Source organism: Notamacropus eugenii, chromosome 7 (genome assembly GCF_028372415.1).
Source record: "Notamacropus eugenii isolate mMacEug1 chromosome 7, mMacEug1.pri_v2, whole genome shotgun sequence".
Lineage (NCBI taxonomy): Eukaryota > Metazoa > Chordata > Mammalia > Diprotodontia > Macropodidae > Notamacropus > Notamacropus eugenii.
In genome coordinates this window covers 66,175,804-66,197,675 of record NC_092878.1, presented here as the reverse complement: position 1 = coordinate 66,197,675, position 21,872 = coordinate 66,175,804, and the positions used below count along the sequence as shown (strand labels likewise).

General features: G+C 38.5%; 1 protein-coding gene across 2 annotated transcripts in view; it reads left to right on the top strand.

Annotated features, from left to right (window-relative positions):
- The window catches only part of STON2 (stonin 2), a 186,580-nt gene that overhangs the window by 33,229 nt on the left and 131,479 nt on the right, over positions 1 to 21,872 (top strand). For both annotated transcript variants that reach the window (XM_072622923.1, XM_072622922.1), the window contains exons 2-3: positions 9,093 to 9,341; positions 10,138 to 10,431. In XM_072622923.1, the coding sequence (XP_072479024.1) occupies positions 9,254 to 9,341; positions 10,138 to 10,431 (382 nt within the window). In that variant the 5' untranslated portion in view covers positions 9,093 to 9,253. The remainder of the gene's footprint in view (positions 1 to 9,092; positions 9,342 to 10,137; positions 10,432 to 21,872) is intronic.

The following is a 21,872-nucleotide window of genomic DNA, read 5'->3' as shown; positions in this document are numbered from 1 at the left end:
TTCATTAAATATCTGTTATGTGCCAGCTACTGTACTAAGTGCTGGGGCTAAAAATAATAAAAAGGCAAAAGACAGACCTTGTCCTCAAGAACCTCACAATCTAATGAAAGAAGACCATATTTAAAAAGAAGCTGAAAATGGGGGATGGGAGGTGGAGGGAGGAGGGTACCTGGTGTGAGATCTTGATGAAGTCCTGCTGCCAAGTGGGAAATTATGACATGGCTGCCCTGGGCTCCCTCTCTAAATGAAGGAGCTAGGAACTCTCCAATGAGGAGGAGGGGAAGGGTAAAGGAAGGGGCTAGGCCTTAGGGACTTAGGGTGCTGAGGAAGCATGAATTTCAGAGTTCATGTGAAGTCCTTGGGTCCCTTTCTGTTCCTCAGTAGGAGAGGGAAGTGGTCAGTTTCTTTTTGTTCTCTAGACATTAATTTGGGAAGTAAGAGCAGAAACAAAACAGGAAAGGTCAGAGTAGCAAAGGATGCTCTTTCCAAGAGCACCAAGGTGTAGTGGAAAGAATACTGTATCAGGAGTCAAGAGGACATGGGTTTGAATCTTAGCTCTTCTATATCCTTAGTGGTGTAACTTTAGGAAAGGCTTTATCTTTTATCTTTAACTTGAATTTCCTCACCTACCAAATGAAGCCCCTGATCTCTTCTAGCTCTCAGTCTTATGATCTTAAGGTGTCCATGTACTAAGAAGAAGCCCTGTGACCTCTGCAGTTAAATTTTCTTTACTATTTCAAAGGAGAAAGGGGAAAGAAGGTTACCCTGGCATTATGTTAAGTGCTGAGCATACACAGAAAAGCAAAAAAACATTCCCTGCTCTCAAGCAACTCACAGTTTAATGGGGGTTGGGAGGCAGGTTCAGTTTCTTTGTCATATAACATATTTCTCCATTAATAGATATTTGAAGTATTTGTGGCTTTAGAAGATTTTAATTTTCACTTTTCAGGCATGGGATAGAGAGGATTTCTGGTTAGGGACAGATTGGACTAGATGTCCCCCTAATGTTTCTTCCTACTTTGATATGGGTCTGTATAGGAGAGCAGTAGAAAGGGAAATTAGGTCCAGATTGGAGCCTCTGGAATGTCAGATTAAGGAGTTTGACCTTGATTCTCTTGCTTTAAAAAAGAGCTCCCTATTACCTATAAAATAATGTGTATAAAGTGATGTTTTGTAAGAATTACTCTAATAATCCTATAAAATGGATTTCCTGGGAAGAAAGTACAGGTGGAAAGGCTTTGAGCTGAATCTTTTCTCTGCCCTCTTCAGTGTCCTACCCACTTGTCCTGTTCATTCCCCATTTCAGGCCTTTACTCATGCATTTCTCCTCACTTGGAATGCCATTCCTTCTTCCTTATTTCTGTCCACCAAGACTCAAATGGCACAAATCATCATAAAACCTCCCTGACTATTCCAGCCTCACCGATCTCTCTCTCTCATGAGCTTTATGTTTAGTTTTTTGCCACATTGTTTAGTGTTTTTAGTCTTATCTCCCCAACTAGTTTATAAGCTACTTGGGGAAAGACAGGGAGTAGAAGCCATCTGGACACACGGGGGATATTGTAGAAGGAGATATTGTAGAATTCTATAATTCTGTGATTCTTCTTCTTCATGCCTACCATGGTGCTAGATAAATATATTAAGTATTTGATAAATATTTGTTTATTTCACATAGTAATAGTAAGAAGAGGTCTCTAAGCTGTAGCTTCCCAAGATTTCTCCCTTTGGCACACTGCTACAAACACAGTTTGAATTCAGAGGATCTGGGTTTGAAGCCCTCCTCATCTACTTTACTTGGGCAAGTTGTTGTTAGCTGTCTAGGTTGCTGTTTCCTTGCTTGTAAAGTGAGAGGTTTGGAGTAGATTTTGATGGCTCCTTCCAACTTGAAATCCTATGATCTCATTGAAGAAGAGGTATTTTTCTTAAACGCTGACATTCCTAGAATGTGATTTATTCTTTTCTTGCTTTGCATCTCTGGGGGTAATTCTGTTGAAGATTTTGAGTCACTGGCTTGCAGTGATTGAACGTTGGCATGTTATGCGCATCGAAAGAATGGGGTGGGAGGAGGGTTTGTTTTGTCTTGTTCCAAGCTTCTCCAGTGGGAAGTGGAGCCTTACAGTTTGTATCAGGAATACAGAGACAGCTGCTTGTGCAGCATTCCTGGAGGTGTAGTGTCTTATTCTGCGTGTTGAATGTAGTCATTTCACGGTAAATACCTGAAACCCATTTAATAGCATTACATTGTATAGGTGGGGCTGGTCTCTAATGAGATGTCTCAGCTATTCTCTTGTGGGATTTCTTAATTCTTATAACAAGCTCACATCTGGATCTGAGACAGAAAGGCTAAGGAGGGGTGGGTGAGTCCTCCGGGAAAACTATGTAGTCTTCTGTAGTCCACATTTTCTGAGTTATGGCTTTAGTGCAATCTGTATTACATGCCTAATCTGTCTGAGAAACATGTTTGTAAATAGGAATTTTGAGAATCTGCCTTGGGGCCTCTTGATACTGGGTCTCTGCCCTTACAGCTGGTCTCACTCTTAACTCATACTCAGATGGGAAATCATTAAAACCAGAGAGGAGTGTAGGGAAATATAGGACTGGGAGTCAGAAAATCGGACTCTCCCACTAAGTTACTGTGTGACTTTTGGCAAATCAATTAATATCTCTGAACCTGTTTCTTCTTTTCAAAAATAATAGAATTGAACCAAATCTCTAAGGTGTCTTTCAATTCTAAAGTTATGTGATTTTAAAGGAGCTTCTAATTGGCTTTTCACCTCTATCCTATTCCCCTAAATTAAACCATTTCTTTTAATTCTCAAGGGTAGTGTTAACTGTCTGAGATGTTTGTTTATTTTCCCTCATTGAGTTATGACAGTGCATATGGCCATGTACTTACTCATTTAATGACTTGACTTTTTAAAAAAATTTTCTTGTTTTTGTGTGGTAGTGCTGGTGGTGGTGAGAAGGGAAATCTGACTCTTGAATTTTATACTCTTATCTTGGGCAGCAGACCTTACAGTAGTGAGGGGCATTGTGTCTGACAGGACTTGAAAATGGCTGTGTGCCTAGAAATTCAAACAGATCTGATATTTTGGTTTGTGGGCACTATGCCTTCTTTACTACTGGGAGAGCAGGATTCGTGTCTAATTCTCACACCTACACTGCTTGCTGAAGTTTGGCTCCACAGATGGAGTAAGAGTGGTGAAAGGGGATATTGAACTTTGTATAGTTAGTCTGGCTTTGGTCTCCTAGCTAATTTTTATGTGAATAACTTTCTTCACAGAGTGGCCAGCATTTCCCACATTATTAATCCACAAAACTTTGGGACCAGAAATTTTTCACAGAATCACAAAGGAGTTCTGGGTGTATAGGCTCTACAAAGGGTACTGGGGGAATTTGAGGTTGAAATAGAAGAAACTAAGCCTACTTTCATGGTTTCTTTTTAAAAGAGAGATATACATAAAACAAACATTTGAATACATAATATCATAGAGATAGGAACTAGGACTGTAATTTCACTGATATAGGTAACTCCTGTTTGAGGAACCTCATTCCCACAATGCATGTTGAAGATTGAGTTGTCCAGGATTACACATCCAGTATGTGTTTGAGGTGGGAATTGAACACAGGTGTTCAATCTAGCTCACTACACTATGGCATACGGGGTCTCACATCCTTTCTTATCTGCCATTTTAGGGGAGAAAATATTGTTAGCATCAGAATTTCCTCATGGTACCCCTGGTGCCATTGAGTGGCACTAGTTTTCTGTGGAACACAGTCTAAGAAATTTTACACTAAGTGATTATTACATTCCTTTAGCAATTTAAATTTGAAAAGTGCTTTTCTTGGTGAGTTTAGGTCAGTGGTCTACAAACTTTTCAATCATGAATCTCTATCAGTAAAAATATTTTTGAATACAGACTTCATGATGTATATACATAATACATAAACTATATGTATATACTACTAATACTATATATACTATGCATATTAGTATGATATATTAGTATGTATGTATATACTACTAATAATTATGCATATCATAATATACATACAAAAATAGACATTTTAAAAGAGATAATGAGATGAAGAAATAATTTTTATTCTAGTATAATAGGGAGCCACTGGAATTTGTTGAGTAGGAGAGTGACAATGACCTATACTTTAGGAAATCTGTGCAGAAGAGCGATTAAAGTAGAGAGACTTAGGGATAGTCTAGGTGAGAGGTCATGAGGGCCTGAACAAGGATGGTGGCTGTGTGAATGGAAAGAAGACAAAATTGAGAGAGATAGCTGTAGCAATAAGATATGACAGCTGATTGGATTTGTGAGATGGAAGAGAATGAGGAGGTGAAGAGGACACCAAGGTTATGAACTTAGATGACTGGAAGGGTGGGTAGGTGGTAGTGGTTCCCAACAAGAGAAGAGCAGTTTGGAAGAGGGGGGAGTTTGAGGTGAAATTAATGTATTCATGTCTGCTCCAATTCTCTGACCCACTCAGAGTGAAAGTTAAGGAAGCAGAGCTCTTATTTACCATGAGTATCATGACCTAGACTTTAGAGTCAGCCCTTTGAGGTCTTGCCTTTAGCTGTCACAAGAAATCTGAGATTTGGGAATGGGTAAACTGAGGTTGGGAGAAGGGATGAATTTCCCACTGAAACTGGTATAGCAGTAGCTGCTGTTGTTGGCTTGGACTTAGAACTGCCCTGAGTAGTGGTCCTTTGTTCTCGAAGAGGACCAAAATGACATCACTTTGATAAAGTGAAGTTTCAGTGTGTCTGACTGTGGCTGATCAGACCAATATAAGCTTGGAATGCTCTACCACAGATTGGGCACAGATAGTCCGTGTGAATATTTGGTTACTCCAAATTTGTGCATCCTATGTTTCCTTTGTGACTAGATTACCTGAAGGAGGTTGGAAAAGTTTGTACAGAAGAGAGGGAAGATTTGGAGGAGTATCAGGGGATAAGATTCAGTGTGGTTTTGTTGTGGATAATTCCTATGGTTGGCTGTTGTGGGAAGGGTAGGATACAATCTATCTTCTCACCTTCTGATTGGTTGATCATGTAGTTTGATATGGAGATCAATGTTTTAGATGATAGTTTTATATTTTTCAACTCTGGTCCAAAAGATTATGGTTTTTCAGCAGTTATGTGCTTGATTTAGACCTAGTCATCAGATAGTTTGAAATTAGGATAATAGATTTAATCATGAAAGACACTCCACCTTGGCTTCATTTGCAGTTAATTACTTATTAGACTGTTATTGTGTCAATAACCAACATAAGTAAGTATATGAATCCCAAGCTGAAAAAGAAACTCAACAGCAACAAAATAGTTATTGCTATTAAAGTGCTTTTGGGGTAAAAGTGTTTTTAAAAATTTGAAACTTTTTCAGCTCTGTTCAGCTCCTGGACCATAGAATATGGTGATAACATCAAACATCCACGAAATATGATCCAAACAAGTGTAAACCAAAATACCAGGCTATATTAGTAATATAATACTTGACATTTATATCATTTTAAGGTTTTCCAAAACATTTGAAAATTACTTTTGTTGTTATTTTACATCACCTATTTCCCAATGTAACCCTTACATTACTCTCTCCTTCCAAGAAAACCATCCTTGATTACAAAAAGATGGCATATGTGAGGGTGAGGGAAAGAATCTATAATAATAACCAAAAAATTGAAACAGTATAAGATTTTATACAGTGTTTTATGCTCATAGTCCCTCACCTCTGAAAAGAAACAGGGGAAGATGTGTCATTATTCTTTTCTTTGGGTTCAAATTTGATTATAATAGTTTTACAATATTTAATTGAAATTATTTTGTTCTTTCCGTTTTCATTATTATAGTCATTGTGTATATTGTTTTCTGGTTATACTTACTTCAGTTTGCATCACTTCATGCAACTTTCCATGCTTACTCTGTATTAATCATATTCATTTCTTACAGCAAAATATTATTCCATTATATTCATGTATAGTAATGTGTGTAGCCATTTCCCAGTTGATGGGCATCTTCTTTGTTTTCCAGCTCTTTTCTACTACAGAAAGTGCTGCTACAAATATGTACAGAGCTCTTCTTTTTAACATGTACAGGGTTGTTTTGGGTTTTTTTTGTCATTTTCCCTTTGGTCTGTGTACCTAGACTGTGAATTAAAGGATATAGATATTTGAGCTACTTTATTTGCATAATTCCAAATTGCTTTCCAGAATGGTTGGAAAAATACAAGCTCCAATAATGAATTAGTGTGCTCATCTTCCTGCAACTCTTTCAACATTGACTATTCCAGTTTTTGCCATCTTTACCAATTTTTGAGGTGTGAAATGATACCTTGGGGTTGGCTTGATTTACATTTTTCTTATTATTAGAAATTTGAAATATTTAATATGATGAGAAAAGTGAAATGAATTAGCATTTATATAGTGTTCCTATGTGACTGACTCTATATAAAACACTTTTTGCAAATATCTCTTTTGATCCTCACAGTAGGAAACTGAGGCAAACAGAAGTTAAATGACTTGCCCAAGGTCCCACATCTACTAAGTGTCTGAGGCCAAACTTGAACCCAGGTTTTCTTGTTTCTAGACCTACTGCACCAGTATCCTTGGTCTACTTATTTGTTGAAATATGGTTTTTGGTCTTACATATTTTGGTTAATTGTTTACATGTAAGGAAGGTCATCACAGAGGGCATACTCAGAGTTGTCCTTCCTGGTTCTCACTGACCATAGGGTGCTTTAGAGTCTGCTTCGAGTATTGTGGCATCTTTCCTTTTTTTGGATTGTTGAGTTCATTCACATTTAAAGTTACTACATAGAATCAGGTTGTGGTTTCCTCCATTTGTGTCTTTAATATTGTAAAAAAAAAAAAAAAAGTAATCCCTTTGCCCTTTTACATCAAAACTTTGTTTTGGTTTTGGTTTTGCTTGTACTCCTTTGATGTAACTTTATTCCCAGAAGTTTTCTTTCCTCCCTTCCACAATTCCCCTGCTGTCTTTTGCTAACAGTTTCCATTGGTTGGAGATTTTACTTAAATTACTAGTAGATTCTTTTTATTTCTTCTAAAAAAGAAATGAGTCAGAGGGGATAGGGTATGTCTTCAAAGTGTGCTAAAGGAGATCTCCATCTGGGCCCCCAGCACAAGTTTATGGAGGTGGGGAGGGCTGTAGGTAGGGTGTTAATCAGTGACTGACATTTTCCTGTGTTAATCCAATTCATAAGAATTTTTTAGCTTGTGGCAGTTCTTTCTGCTTTCTATGGATTCGGCTACCATTGCTCTCCATTTGGCAAATAATGTTTCTTTGAACGCTTTGAGAGTTAACGCATTGCAGCCTGGACAGAGTGTCCAAAGCACCATCTTGTTCATTCTGTTTACAACTAACTGTTATAATATTATTTGTCTTTGATCCACACAACAGTTCTTTTATTCCGATTTTATAAATAACAAACTTAAGATTGAAACTTTTAAGTAATTTGCTTACGGGTGCATAGCTAGCATGTTTTAAAATCAGGATGTGAACCCAGGTCTTCCTGCTTCCAAGGCCAGGACCCTACCCACCATGCCACCTTGCCCCCTGTGGTAGCAGAAAGAGTTTCTCTTGCTGTCCAAAATCCAAAGAGTTGAGGCAGAAAGGAAAAACTGATTGCCGAAGTATAGATTTATGTCAGAGTGATGGGGATTGGAATGGGGATGACAGTATTAGACTACAGGGCAAAATGCAGGTTTCAAGAATCTTATCATTTGCCTGACCCAACCTCTTCTCCTATAGCTTGTGTCTTTTGTGGCAGCTGCCTTCATTCCTCACTTTCACTTCATGTGCCTAGTTGCTAGTATGTAATGGTTTCTCTTAACCCAGCTGCGCCAATAGCATCAGAAGCTTATTAGCTTCAATAGGAGTGAGAATGTAGTGGACTTCTATTCTTACTCTGTGAAAATGCTTGGCTAAACTCTCTGGACACTTCTTATCTTTAAACTTAAGTAGATTGTGCCACAGATTTAAATCAGTCTTACAAAAAGCTACCTGGCAAATGCAATTACAATGCTGAATGAATAGCGGAGAAGACTGACTTTATTTTACTGTCAAGAGAATGTCAAAGTGCATTGAAAAGTATAAGACCCTTGGAATGGTAAAGTCAGTGGAAGATTATAATGATACAAATCATATCCTTGGGAGATTGATGAGTTAATTAAAATGTTTGGCAATTTAGTAAAATTTGTGGACTTTAAAAGAAAAAGTTGATTGAAAGGCTAATTTCTTTGAAGTACTATAATGACACCTCCTGAATTAGGGTGCAGTAAAGTTGAATGTTCTCTTGGGGTGGATTTGTTTATCACCTTCAAATGATTCATTTTGGGGAGTTTTTTTTAAAGTAGAGCTTTACATCTGTTGCATATATGTTTAATTATTTTAAAATTATTTTATGGTGAACTTAATCTTCCATAAGCACAAATATTTCTAAATACAAAGAAGAAAAAAGAGGATTATGTAGAAATCTGTGAACTTATATGTTAGTTTGCTTTGAAAAAAGGCATATATTAAACATAAGATTATAACAAAGGTCTTATTGGTATCCTATTCTGGACTTAATTTTGCTTTTTCAGAATATTTTAACAGATTTTTATTGACTTTTTTTGCATTGTCCATGTTTCTCTCCCACCCATATCTCTTCCTGAAGAGCTATTACTTTACTGTATTTTAGTATTTTATTTATGCTTTTCTTTTTCTTTTTTTGCCATTTAATTACTAAGAAAGCATGGTGTAGTTGAGAACTGAACTGGAAGTCAGAGATACGTAGGTCCAAGTCCTCGATCTACCATGTCCTGATTCTGTGACCCTGCTCAGCATCCTAGGCAACAGAGGCAGCAACCTTTCTTGGTAGTGCAAGTTCCCTCACTTTGGTGTTATGTATGCCAACAAAATCACAAGTCCAGTCCCTGTATCACTACCCACTAACACACCTTCCCGAATAAAAGCGCTCCCTAATAACACGTATAGCTGAGCAAAACAAATCGGCACATTGTTCATGTGTGAAAATGTCTCCATGTGTAATTTCAGTATTCCTTTTTTTTTTTTTTTTTAACAGGGTGTTTCCACTCCACTGGGAAGCCTGAGGAAAGAGGGGTCAGTCTCTAGGAAGTGATTATTACTCTTGGCTGTTTCGGTGCATCATTTACTGCTTTCCTGCAACCAAGATATTGCCAAAGGGTCTAACTGAAATCATCTGTGGAAAGATGAATCTCTAGTATGACGACCCTTAGCAATGTCATCGCTACCCACCAGTCTGAGTGGGTATCTTTCAATGAGGAGTCACTCTTTCCTGTTACTTCAGAAGGTAAAGTCTGCTGTTATTTCTTAGCATTAAAAAAAAAAGACTAACAAATCATGATGTATATTTTTGTTGCTTCTAGCACTTCAGTTCTAATCATCCGACGGCTTGGTCCTACTATTAGAATAAGGTACATTGGTTTCTGGAAGAGACATTTTTAAGAAAAATCTGTTACTTATTAATGTCTTTGCTGCTTTATCAGGAAGTTTAAAGCTCAGAAGAGAACTTTACAAAGTAACTGAATTTCAGAGTTGGAAGAGACATCAGTGGTCATCTAGTCTGACCCATATCTTGAAAATGATGTTCACTTAAACACTTGAGCAGTCATTATCTAGCCTTTATTTGAAGACTTACAATGAGGTGGTAGAAGGCAGGACATACTACTTTTCAAGGCAGACCATGTGACCTTTAAATTGTTTTAATCTTTAGGAAATTTTTCCTGACATCAGACCTAAGGCTTCTCCTCTTCAGGTTCCTCAGGGCCTTTGCTTTACTTTAATTTTGCTAATATCCTTTTTATTTAGGGAGTTTTAGTCAGAGCACTATTTGAATGTTAGTATGTTAATCATTATGCCACATGTGTAATATTTTAACTTTGACCCATTATTAGAGAGAACCATCACATTAGTATAGAACTGGATGAGTAATCCAGTAAGTATGTTCTCACTGCTCTCATGCCCCATTTCTTTTATTAGAAATCTTTATGGTTTCTGTACAGCTTATATGGCTTCTGTCTCTTGTCTTCAAGATAGTTCTGAACAGTGAACTATACTGAGATATCTGTATTTTCTTTCTGTTTCAGGTGGCCCTGAGAATCTTGTTACAGGGCTATCTTCTTCCTCAGAAAGGTCAGAGAGTTCCTCTGGAGAAAACCAGACAGTGGATGGAGAATCTCAGGACCTGTCTCACTCAGAGCAGGGTGATAGCTCAGAGAAGCTGGGTCTCATCTCAGAGCCATCATCCCCACCTGACAACCTTGTACAGCCCAAACCTGACTTGGCCTCCGCCATTAGCACCTGGGTTCAATTTGAAGAAGATACGCAATGGACCAGCACTTTGACAACTCACAAAGAAACAGATGGGACTGATGGGAAGGGTAAGAAAAGTTAGAAGCTAAACTGCCTTGGGAGTTTCTTCTATGGGAAAGAGTTCTCTATGTGAATATAATGATGCTCCTGAATTTCCCTGTCTGAAAATATTGAATTAATCAACCACATTGAGGGCTGCACCCAGATCTAATTTGATTTCATCAAGAAGCTAGCTTTTGTTCATTTAAGCAAATTTTGTCATGAGACAAACCCTTGTCTTCTTGAATCCTTTATCCCTGGCTTTGACTGCTAATTGTGTTTGTAAACGTCTCTGTGTATCTGCTGAAATCTTACTCCAATAACTCAATCTGATCTGGAGTTTTTAAGGGCTTATTTAGGTAAGCAAAAGCCTCAGAAGGTCCTACCAATTAATTTCTATTCAACAAACACTTATTATGCACCTACTATATACAAGTCATGGTACTGAATGCTAGGAATACAAAATCAAATGAAACAGCCCCTGTACCCAAGCAACAAAGATTCTGTTGCAGGGATACAACATTTACAGATATGTAAAAAGAAAACTGGGAAGGCTGTCATTATAAGAGTCTGATGACAGACTGTGGGTCTCCCATCTGAGGGCTTGCTTACCTGATTAGCTCATCATGAGAACTTTAGAAAGATGTTGAATTTATTCATCCATAGGAACTCATGAAGGCTGTCTTCTCAAGTATAGGAAGTTTGAGTCTGTGTTGGGGCGGGGGGGGGGGGGGGGGTTCACCCAGGGCAGGTAGGTGGTGCAGTGGTTAGAGCACTGGGCTTGGAATTAGAAGACTCATCTTCACGTGTTCAAATCTGACCTCAGACATTTACCAGCTGTATGACCCTGGGCAAGTCACTTAAGTTTGCCTCAGTTTCCTCATCTGTAAAAATGGACTAGAGAAGGAAATGGCAAACTACTCTACTATCTTTGCTAAGAAAACCCTGAAAGGCATCATGAAGGACCCACAGAGAACGTTGTGTATGTATATGTAAACATTTGCACTGTGTATATATAAACATATCCCACTAGGCACTAGGATTATTACCTACTCAACTCCTGCTGAACTAGATAGTATATATTTCTTAAGTGCTAGAATTATGCCTTATTCAACTTTTTCATATATTGCAGCTGTTTTATCCATACTACCTAGGGCGACAAACATGCCTATAGTCCTCAAAATATATCAACAGCTTTGAGTATTTTGCTTGTTGTAACAAGTTGGTGGTAACTGTGTAGACAGCTGATTCAGGAATGACTCCCACATCAGTAATGAGTTACTTCCTGCATGTTACAACAGAAACAGTTTTATTTTTGGTGAGGTTATGTGGTGCACACCGTGTGTACCTTTGCCTATCAATTCTTTTCTCAAAGAAAGTAGTCATAATACACAGCTTACAAGTCTTTGTCTTCTTTCATTCTTTTTTCCTGATCTATACTGGGTGTCCCAAATGTCTTAGTGCAATTTTAAGCTATTAAAGCTTAAATGATTTTACAATTTAGAGTACCACCAGACTGTCTTTAAACCATAAGCTATTAAAGATTAAAATTGAACTATGACTTTAGGGACATGCTGCATATCCTAACAAATTTCTTGTCTTCTATTCCTTTCTTTGCTTTGTAGTTCCTGAGGAACATAGTACTTGTTGATTTAACTCTAACAGCCTTATTGAGTTCTTCGTAGAATTTCTTTTATCTTTATATCTGTTGTAACAGGTGTTTCGGCCTAAGATGCAATTATTTTCATGGTGGAACAGCCCTGCCAACTGAATGACTCCTCCCACCCCCAAGGGTCAGTCCAGCTAAACGTGAAGAGGCTTATCGCCATTTTCTGACTCCTTGCTGATAAATTCTTTGGTCGTGGCAACCCATGAAACAAAAATACAAAATTATCCTCAGACCTTTGCCACTTTTGCTGTAGCAGTGGCACTGAATCATATTGATCTGACATTTTTGATTTAAACAAAACCAGAAAAAATTAAGAAATTTAGCCAAATGTAAAAATGATTCAGACTCTTCTTAGAGAGGCAAATAATGTCAGTCAGTTAGTCAACAAGCATTTATTAAGTACCTACTGTGGGCCAGCCAATGTTCTAAATACTAGGGATAAAAAGAAAGGCAAAAGACAGCCTCTACCCTTGAGGACCTCACAAGCAAGCAGATGTGTACAAACAAGCTATATACAAGGAAAATAGGCAGCCATGAACAAGGGAAGGTGCTCGAATTAAAAGGGATGAGGAAAGGCTTCCTATAGAAGGTGATGTTTTAGTTGAAGGAAGAATTTGAAGGAAGCCAAGGAAACTGGGAAGCAGAGGTGAAGAAGGATGAGGTATAGCCAGAGAAAATGCCTAGCACTCAGAGGTACATTGTCTTCTTTGTGGAACAGTAAGGAGGCCAGTGTCACTGAATCAAAGAGTACACAGAGAATGTAAGATGTAAGAAGACTGACAATGGGGGAGGGTATGAAGGGCTTTGAACATCAAACAGAGGATTTTATATTTGATACTGGAAATATTCGGGAGCCACTGGTGTTTATAGACATAACATAGTCAGACCTGCACTTTAGGAAAATCACTTCCATGGCTGAATGGAGGGTGAATGGGAGTGGGGAAAGACTTGTGTCCAAACGGACCAACCCAGGCATGTCAATGGTTTAAAATATATAGAATATTTTAAATATTTTTAGTCATGTCTTTTTAACATCACAGGATAAAGTAAATAACTATATACTCTTCGGGAAGTCCGATACCTAAAACATCAAGTCATGGTATAGTTTGAGGGACTTTTGAATAGGCATTTTATACATTACTTCAGTTCTGCCAAGTCCTCCAGGTCCATGTCTTCTGGCAAATCTATCCATCACCTTTGACCAAGGGATGCAGATCTTGAGACCTCTAAAGTTCACAATGTAGCCTCCATGGCTACATACGCACATCCATCTCATGATTGCTTTTTGGTCACCTACTATCAGACAAAGAAAAACAAAGCAAAAGAGGCAACCAGAAGTCCACACTCAAGGACACCTAGCTGAACCCCCTGAGCTAGCTTCCTTGTGGAACAGTTGCCATGTTGCCAGATTAAAGGTTTTTTCTTTCCCCACCCCCACAGGAAGTTCCAGAATTTGTCATGCGACCTAGAGAGTAAGCCCTCTCCATTTTACCTGATATGTCCCCACCCTCACTGCCATCATAGGGCTAAGGGAATTACATTGTCTTCCTAAAACTGCTGAGCCAACACATATGGTGACTGGAAGCAGGCAGGGCAACTCTGTCCATACTCCGTGGGCTACAATCCCCATTACATATATGTTTAGGACAGACTGCACAAATGGACAAGAAACTGGGCCAAGAATTAAATAGGCAGAGGAGAACATGTTGGACTGTCTTTGGGAAAACTTGCAGTGTTCCATTAATGACCCCAAACTTTTTCCCAGAAACAAAGGACCATTTTTTTATGGCAATATTCCACCAGCCATGAGTCATGGAATAGTACACAGTCTGTGAAAAATTAAAAGTGAATATCACACAAAGGGCAGTGGAAAGGTGGATGTGAACAGGCTGCAACACATGACAAATAAGAAATTTTAAGGAACTGGAGTAAAGATATCTCTGATTTAAAAGGAAGATGGGCTGGGCATGGGATAAAGATAAGGCTAGCAAGTATCCAGCCTGAATGTTGCCTGGTACTCGATAGCATTTAGTAGTAGTAGTGGTAGTTTCCTTGAGATGTTAAGAGAAAGCAAAGAGAGCTCCTAGTATGTTGGGTAGAACTTATTCAAAGATATGGACAACAGTTGCCAAGGGTGGATAGGCATGAAATAGATTGTAGCTTCCATTGTTGGAGACAGTATCCACATTGATGAGATCATACATCTGAGTTGAAAAGCTCATTGGCTTGTGCTTTCCAGAGTATGTCCTCCTTCCTTTTTTGAAAATTGGAATAATCATTATACTTTTCCAGGAACACTGACATTGAGACTTTTCCAAAGGGAAAGGGAGAGAGAGTGAGTTATATGTGGCTCTGCTGGTTTGTTTCTCTGATTTTACGGCTCTCATTTGGTGACTGTCCTTGCCCACTAGGCTAAGTATTGGTGTGAGCCTGAAGGATGTACAAGGAATATATACATATAAATGTGCAGAAATATATGCACACATGTGGAACATATATACACATATATAGGTATATATATACATATATAAAATGCATGCACATGTGTAACATTTATACATACATATGTATGTAACATTTATAAAATAAATGTACCAGGCTCTGTGCTAACCACTTAACAGTTTTTATCTAATTTGACCCTAGGAAGAAACTGAGGCAAATGGATGTTAAGTGACTTGCCCCAGCTAGTAAGTGTCTGAGGCTAGATTTAAACTCAAATGTTTTTGACTCTAGGCCAGCTATGGAGGTGGGGGAAGAGAGAGGGAGAGGAAGGGGGAAGGTAAAGAGAGAGAGAGAGTACATATAATGCATATATAGAGATGTATATATTTATAATATATAATATTCTGAAGGCAGAAGATTCTTGACTAGTATGACTACTATTAAAGTACTGTCAAGTTGGTTCTAATTGGGCTCAAATTTCACTTAATGCTCATCATGTGCCTTTTGATGACTTTTTCCTGATCGCTTGAGAGAAGAGAGAGTTTATAATTGGGTGAGCATGACGAAAGAGGGAGAAATAATACACCTTTATTTAGGCCTACTCCTTAATGATGAATGTCTCCCAACTCTCCTAATCATACCTGATGTGGAGAAGTAAGAGAAAATTTTACTCAGTCAGTGACCATCAGATCATAGAATTTAGAGTTGGGAGGAACCTTATATATCCTGTACTTCAAATTTATAGAGGAGGAAACCAAAGGCTAGACAGGCAAAGTGTTTTTCCCCAAGTCACATAACTAGTAAGGAAAAGAGCTGGGAGTCCAATCCAGGTCTTCCAATTCCAAATCTCATTTTCTTTCCTTTTTACTACTAGGAAATGACAACTTTCAGATGTACCATAGTAAAGCTTGAACTTGAAAATTATTGGATTGTTGGTGGAACATTCAAAGTATGCAACTGTTGTGGTAGTAGCGGTGGGAAATGAAAATATGATTCTGGTTTTCCTGATTATTTCATAAATCCCAGTAGAGGTTAATGGATTAGGAATGATCTAATAATACAAAATAATACAAATACAATAATAATACAAAAACATCTATTAAACACCTGCTGTGTGTCAGGCAGTATGCTAGACTGTGCATACTGCTTGCAATTTAATGGGGGAAGATAATACGTTAAAGGAAGCTGAAAAGGGAGTGGGGCGTAGAACAGGGAGTGCAGGGAAGTATGATGATGTGTGAAGTGTATAACAGAGGTTTCCATGTCAAGTCATTACCATCATGAAAAAGTTAAAATGTCACAATTACTGGATACAGCTCTGAATCATGTAAATTTTCTCATCCTAAAATCAATACTTAAGAGACCTAGTAACTGTAGAGGAAAATGAAAATACATTTCTGTGAACAAAATGGTCAGGGGATGGGGGTGGTTGCAGTGGACAAGTAAAGGTGAGGAACGGTATCGACTATAACCTTCCTGCTATCTTATCACCAGCTGAGGAGAGAAAAAAAAGAAGGTAAAACCTAGATTCCTCAAGTAACTTTCTATCATGTAGAATTCCTCTCATAAGCTGCTATCCTCAATAAAAGTAGTTGGTAAAGGTAAGAACAAACCAAACTCTAAAGAATTGTAATGAGCAGACAGTCCTGGAAAATGCTAATTAAACACCTTCCTTGCAGTAGGCAGATCAGGCACTATAAACGCGGAATGGGACCTAAGCGCTTAGTTGCTTAGGTGGTTCTATTTAATATGTTGACTTTTTCTTTGTTACAAGAAAGCGCCCACTGTGGGGAAGGCTTCTGGGGAAAATCAGTGTGATATAAAAAAAAATTCTAATAAACTTTAGAAAGTAAAATGCCCAATTTTTTTTTTTTTAAGATAGCATACATAGGCACATTCTGCCTGGATTTCTATTATATCCCTTATTTATATTCTATTATATCTCATATATCTGTTATATCTCTTAGCACTCTATCTGCTGCACTTCCCAAGTGTTCAGGAAATTCTTTTTCTAGTGAGAGGACATTGTTAAGTTCTAGAAAGAAAGTCATTTGTCTCGTCTAAACTTTACGTCTCATCCAGCCAACAGTTCTGTGTGCACAATAAGTACTTAATATTTACAGAACTTTTTATGTTTAGGGAGCAAAACTTGTTCAAAGCTGATTTCCCAGATATGCCCCTAAATGGAGATTCCTTCTGCAAAAGGCCTTGTGACCATTTTAAAAAAAAGATAATTAAAAGTTTTAGGTTGGCTGTGAAGAAGAAAATGTGTTTGCAGTTCTGTTTGCCTCAAAAATTGCAACCCTATCTTATGATTTGGCTGTTGTAGTCAACAGTGTTTTTTTTCCTGCAAAGGGATAAAGTCAGAATTCAAGCAAAACCCTTGTCTTCTAGTGGTTGGAGACTTAGCAGTTAATCATCCTGCTTCACAGCATTAGTGTGCTGGGCTTTCCAAAAGGTCCACCCAGGTGGTCATCTATGGTGTTCATTACATCTTCTTGGTGCAAATGGATGAGGCTGCCATGATGGCTAAGTAGAAATTTAACCAGTAACTTGGTATATCATAGATCAAAAGTTTTAAGAATTTTGTTCCTACCTAATATAACATTTTCACTGGTACTTCATTATCTAGTCTTCATTTCCCTAAAAAGTTTTCCTTTCTGTTTTCTTGTTAATTCCCTTCAAACCAGTCTTTCAAGACTATTTGGTGTATACTTTTACTTACATTATGTCAACAAGCATATAATTTTACATATTTTTTATTTTGTTAAATATTTCCTGGTTACATATAATAAAATTTAAAAATTTATCTTTTAAAATTTTGACATATTTTCTCCCTCCCCTATACCCTTTGAGAGAGCGAACAATATAATATTGATTATACATGTGAAGGCATGCAAAACATATTTCCATGTTAGCCATATTGTGAAAGAAAACACAAAAAAAACCCCAAGAAAAATAAAGTTTAAAAAAAGTATGCTTCAATCCGTACTTAGAGTTCATCAGTTCTCTGTGGAGGTGGATAGCATTTTTCATCATGGGTCCTTTGGAATTATTGATAAGCATTTATTAAGTGATTAATAGTGCTAGGCAGGGTAGCTTGGTGGCACAGAATGCCAGAACTAGAGTCAGGAAAACTCATCTTCTTGAGTTCAAATCTGGCATCAGACACTTACTAGCCTGTATAACCCTGGGCAAGTCATTTAACCCTGTTTGCCTTAGTTTTCTCATCTGTCAAATGAGCTGAAGAAGGAAGTAGCAAACCACTCTAGTATCTTTGCAAAAAAAACTCAAATGGGGTCATGAAGAGTTGGACCACTGAAAAATGACTGAGCAGCGACCATAGTGCTCCTCTGCCTCTATTCCTAGTTAAATGCTAGGAATGAAAATAAGCATAAAGAAAGAAAATCCTGGCCTCCAGGAAGCTTGCATTTTAAAACTAATTAATAAGTAAGATTTTTTTCCCTCTAGTGGTAGTTGTGAATTTAAATGTCTTTTGACAATGTTTGGTATAGTATAGAAAAGTCCTGGAGCTCTTAGATGTGTGGGTTGTATGCATGCAAAGAGGGGAGAGGTTAAAAAAAGAAACCAAAATCTTTGGGAGCTTTTTCATCTTTTCAGTAGTACCATTAAGATTAATAAGAGGAGAATTCTTTTCTTTTCTGAGTGTGATTCTCATGTATTCCACACTGCTTCATCTTCTGTTTGCTTGGAGCATTCTGTTCCAGTGTCTACCTCAGGAAATGGGCTTTTTATTAACAGTGATTTGTTCTGATGAAAATGTCTTAAAAAGAGTGGTTTTCTCTAGGTTGTGTCTTTCTGAAGAATGCATATTCTAGAGGCAGAGCCAAGATGGCGGAGTAGAAAGATACGCATATGCTAGCTCCAAACCCACAGCCCATAAATTACCTCTAAAGAAGAACTCCTAACAAGTTCTGGAGCAGCAGAGGCCACAGAACGACAGAGTGGAGGAGATTGCTGTTCCAGAGAGACCTGAAGAACTGACTTGAAGGGTCCATGGCGCACCAGACCCGGGGTGGAGCCCAGCCCTGCCTTGGCCGCAGGGCACTGAGGGGAGCAGATCTGAGCAGGCTTCAGGAATGGAATCTCCAGCAGCTGCACAGGTCCCTCCACCCACAGGTGACAAAGGTCAGTGAGAGAGTCTTTTTGGGTGGCTGGGAGGGGAGTGGGTGTCTCCATGATTCAGGCCCCCTCAGGAGACAGCAGTGGAGGTGGCAGTGTACAAGGGCTCCCAGGGCAGGCAGGAGCTCGGATCCATTGTTGAAGGTCTCCACATAAACCCCCTGAGGAAACTAAGCCCCAGTGTCAGCCCTGCCCTGACCTGAGCACCTGAACTTAATCTCACACTGAATAGCAGCCCCACCCCCACTGAAAGCCCTGAGGCTGGGAAACAGTAGTTGAATCTCAGACCCCAAGCACTGGCTGGGCAGATCTGGAGGTGAGGTGGGAGTGAAGAGGAAACTCAGAAGTCAAGTCACTGGCTGGGAAAATGCCCAGAAAAGGGAAATAAAATAAGACCATAGAAGGTTACTTTCTTGGTGAACAGATATCTCCTCCCTTCCTTTCTGATAAGGAAGAACAATGCTTACCATCAGAGAAGGACATAGAAATCAAGGCTTCTGTATCCCAAACAGGCAAAATAAATATTCAATGGGCTCAGGCCATGGAAGAGCTCAAAAAGGATTTTGAAAATCAAGTTAGAGAGGTGGAGGAAAAACTGGGAAGAGAAATGAGACATGCAAGAAAAGCATGAAAAGCAGGTCAACACCTTGCTAAAGGAGACCCAAAAAAATGCTGAAGAAAATAACACCTTGAAAAATAGGCTAACTCAATTGGCAAAAGAGGTTCAAAAAGCCAATGAGGAGAAGAATACTTTAAAAAGAAGAATTAGCCAAATGGAAAAGGAGATTCAAAAGCTCACTGAAGAAAATAGTTCTTTCAAAATTAGAATGGAACAGATGGAGGCTAATGACTTTATGAGAAACCAAGAAATCACAAAACAAAACCAAAAGAATGAAAAAATGGAAGATAATGTGAAATATCTCATTGGAAAAACAACTGACCTGGAAAATAGATCCAGGAGAGACAATTTAAAAATTATGGGACTACCTGAAAGCCATGATCAAAAAAAGACCCTTGACATCATCTTTCATGAAATGATCAAGGAAAACTGCCCTGAGATTCTAGAACCAGAGGGCAAAATAAGTATTCAAGGAATCCACCGATCACCACCTGAAAGAGATCCAAAAAGAGAAACTCCTAGGAACATTGTGGCCAAATTCCAGAGTTCCCTGGTCAAGGAGAAAATATTGCAAGCAGCTAGAAAGACACAATTCAAGTATTGTGAAAATACAATCAGGATAACACAAGATCTAGCAGCTTCTACATTAAGGGATCGAAGGGCGTGGAACAGGATATTCCAGAAGTCAAAGGAACTAGGACTAAAACCAAGAATCACCTACCCAGCAAAACTGAGTATAAATACTCAGGAGTATCAATACTTCAGGGGAAAAAATGGTCTTTCAATGAAATTGGGGACTTTCAAGCATTCTTGATGAAAGACTAGAGCTGAAAAGAAAATTTGACTTTCAAACACAAGAATGAAGAGAAGCATGAAAAGGTAAACAGCAAAGAGAAGTCATAAGGGACTTTACTAAAGTTGAACTGTTTACATTCCTACATGGAAAGAAAATATTTGTAACTCTTGAAACTTTTCAGTATCTGGGTAGTGGGTGGGATCACACACACACACAGACAGAGAGCACAGAGTGAATTGAATAGGTTGAGATCATATCTTAAAAAAATGAAATTAAGCAGTGAGAGAGGAATATATTGGGAGGAGAAAGGGAGAAATGGAATGGGGCAAATTATCTCTCATAAAAGAGGCAAGCAAAAGACCTTTTAGTGGAGGGAAGAAGAAGAGGGGTGAGAGAAAAACATGAAGTTTACTCTCATCACATTCCACTAAAGGAAGGAATAAAATGCACACTCATTTTGGTATGAAAACCTATCTTACAATACAGGAAAGTCGGGGAGAAGGGGATAAGCAGGGTGGGGGGGGATGATGGAAGGGAGGGCATGGAGAGGAGGGAGCAATTTGAAGTCAACACTCTTGGGGAGGGACAGGATCAAAAGAGAGAACAGAAGCAATGGGGGGCAGGATGGGATGGAGGGAAATATAGTTAGTCTTATACAACATGACTATTATGGAAGTCATTTGCAAAACTACACAGATATGGCCTATTTGAATTGCTTGCCTTCCAAAGGGAATGGGTGGGGAGGGAGGGATGAAGAGAAGTTGGAACTCAAAGTATTAGGAACAACTGTCAAAAGTACTGTTCTTGCTACTAGGAAATAAGAAATACAGGTAAAGGGGTATAGAAAGTTATCTGGCCCTACAGGACAAAAGAGAGGATGGGGACAAGGGAAAGGAGGGATGATAGAAGAGAGAGCCAGTTGGTGATAGGGGTAATTAGAATGCTCGGTGTTTTGGGGTGGGGGGAGGGGACAAAGGGGGAGAAAATTTGGAACCCAAAATTTTGTGAAAATGAATGTTAAAAGTTAAATTAATTAATTAATTAAAAACAAAAAAACAAAAAAAAAGAATGCATATTCTATTTGGCATTAAAACAATATTTAGAAGAATGAGAATGGATCTCTGCTTGCCTTTTCTTGGATTTCAAGTGTTGTCTCAGTGAGTTATGCAATAGCTTAATGTTCTGCCATGCACTAAGAAATAGGAACAGAAAGTAGTTACACAGCAAGGAACTTGATTGAGGAATATCTTCTAGGCTATCCTTAACTTCCCCAGCACTTCCTTGGTACTAAAGTTTGTTGGTGTCAGAAGGTGGACTTTAGGTTGCATACATACCTACGGGGGCCTAAATGAGGCAAAAGAAGGTTGGATTGTAGCCTAGAATGGTAATGTACTGTTTTGTCTAATTAAAATGCAAGAGTGCTGTGACCATAGTGGAGTTGGAGACAAAGAGGTTGTCTTTAATGCTAAATCTCTTATTTTGTACCATTTGAATAGTCGGACCAGACCTTCTGGGGAGCTTGCTGAGAGTAACAAGAAGGACCGAGCCAAGGAAGTTTTCAATAACCATCAAGCAGCCCCGATGGCCAGGGTATTTATTTCATTGTACACTGAAACATTCTGAGGTTGATTGTATAACCAAGAGCAACAGCTTGGTGATGAGAAGAGCCCTAGATATGTGTAAACACTCAAAGGGGCAGTCTATCTATGGCTTTCTTTAAAACCCTGGCTAAGAGAGGATACAAGATAGAGAAATGCCATTTTGGTCAGATTTTAGCCCAAGAGATTAAAGATGAATAATC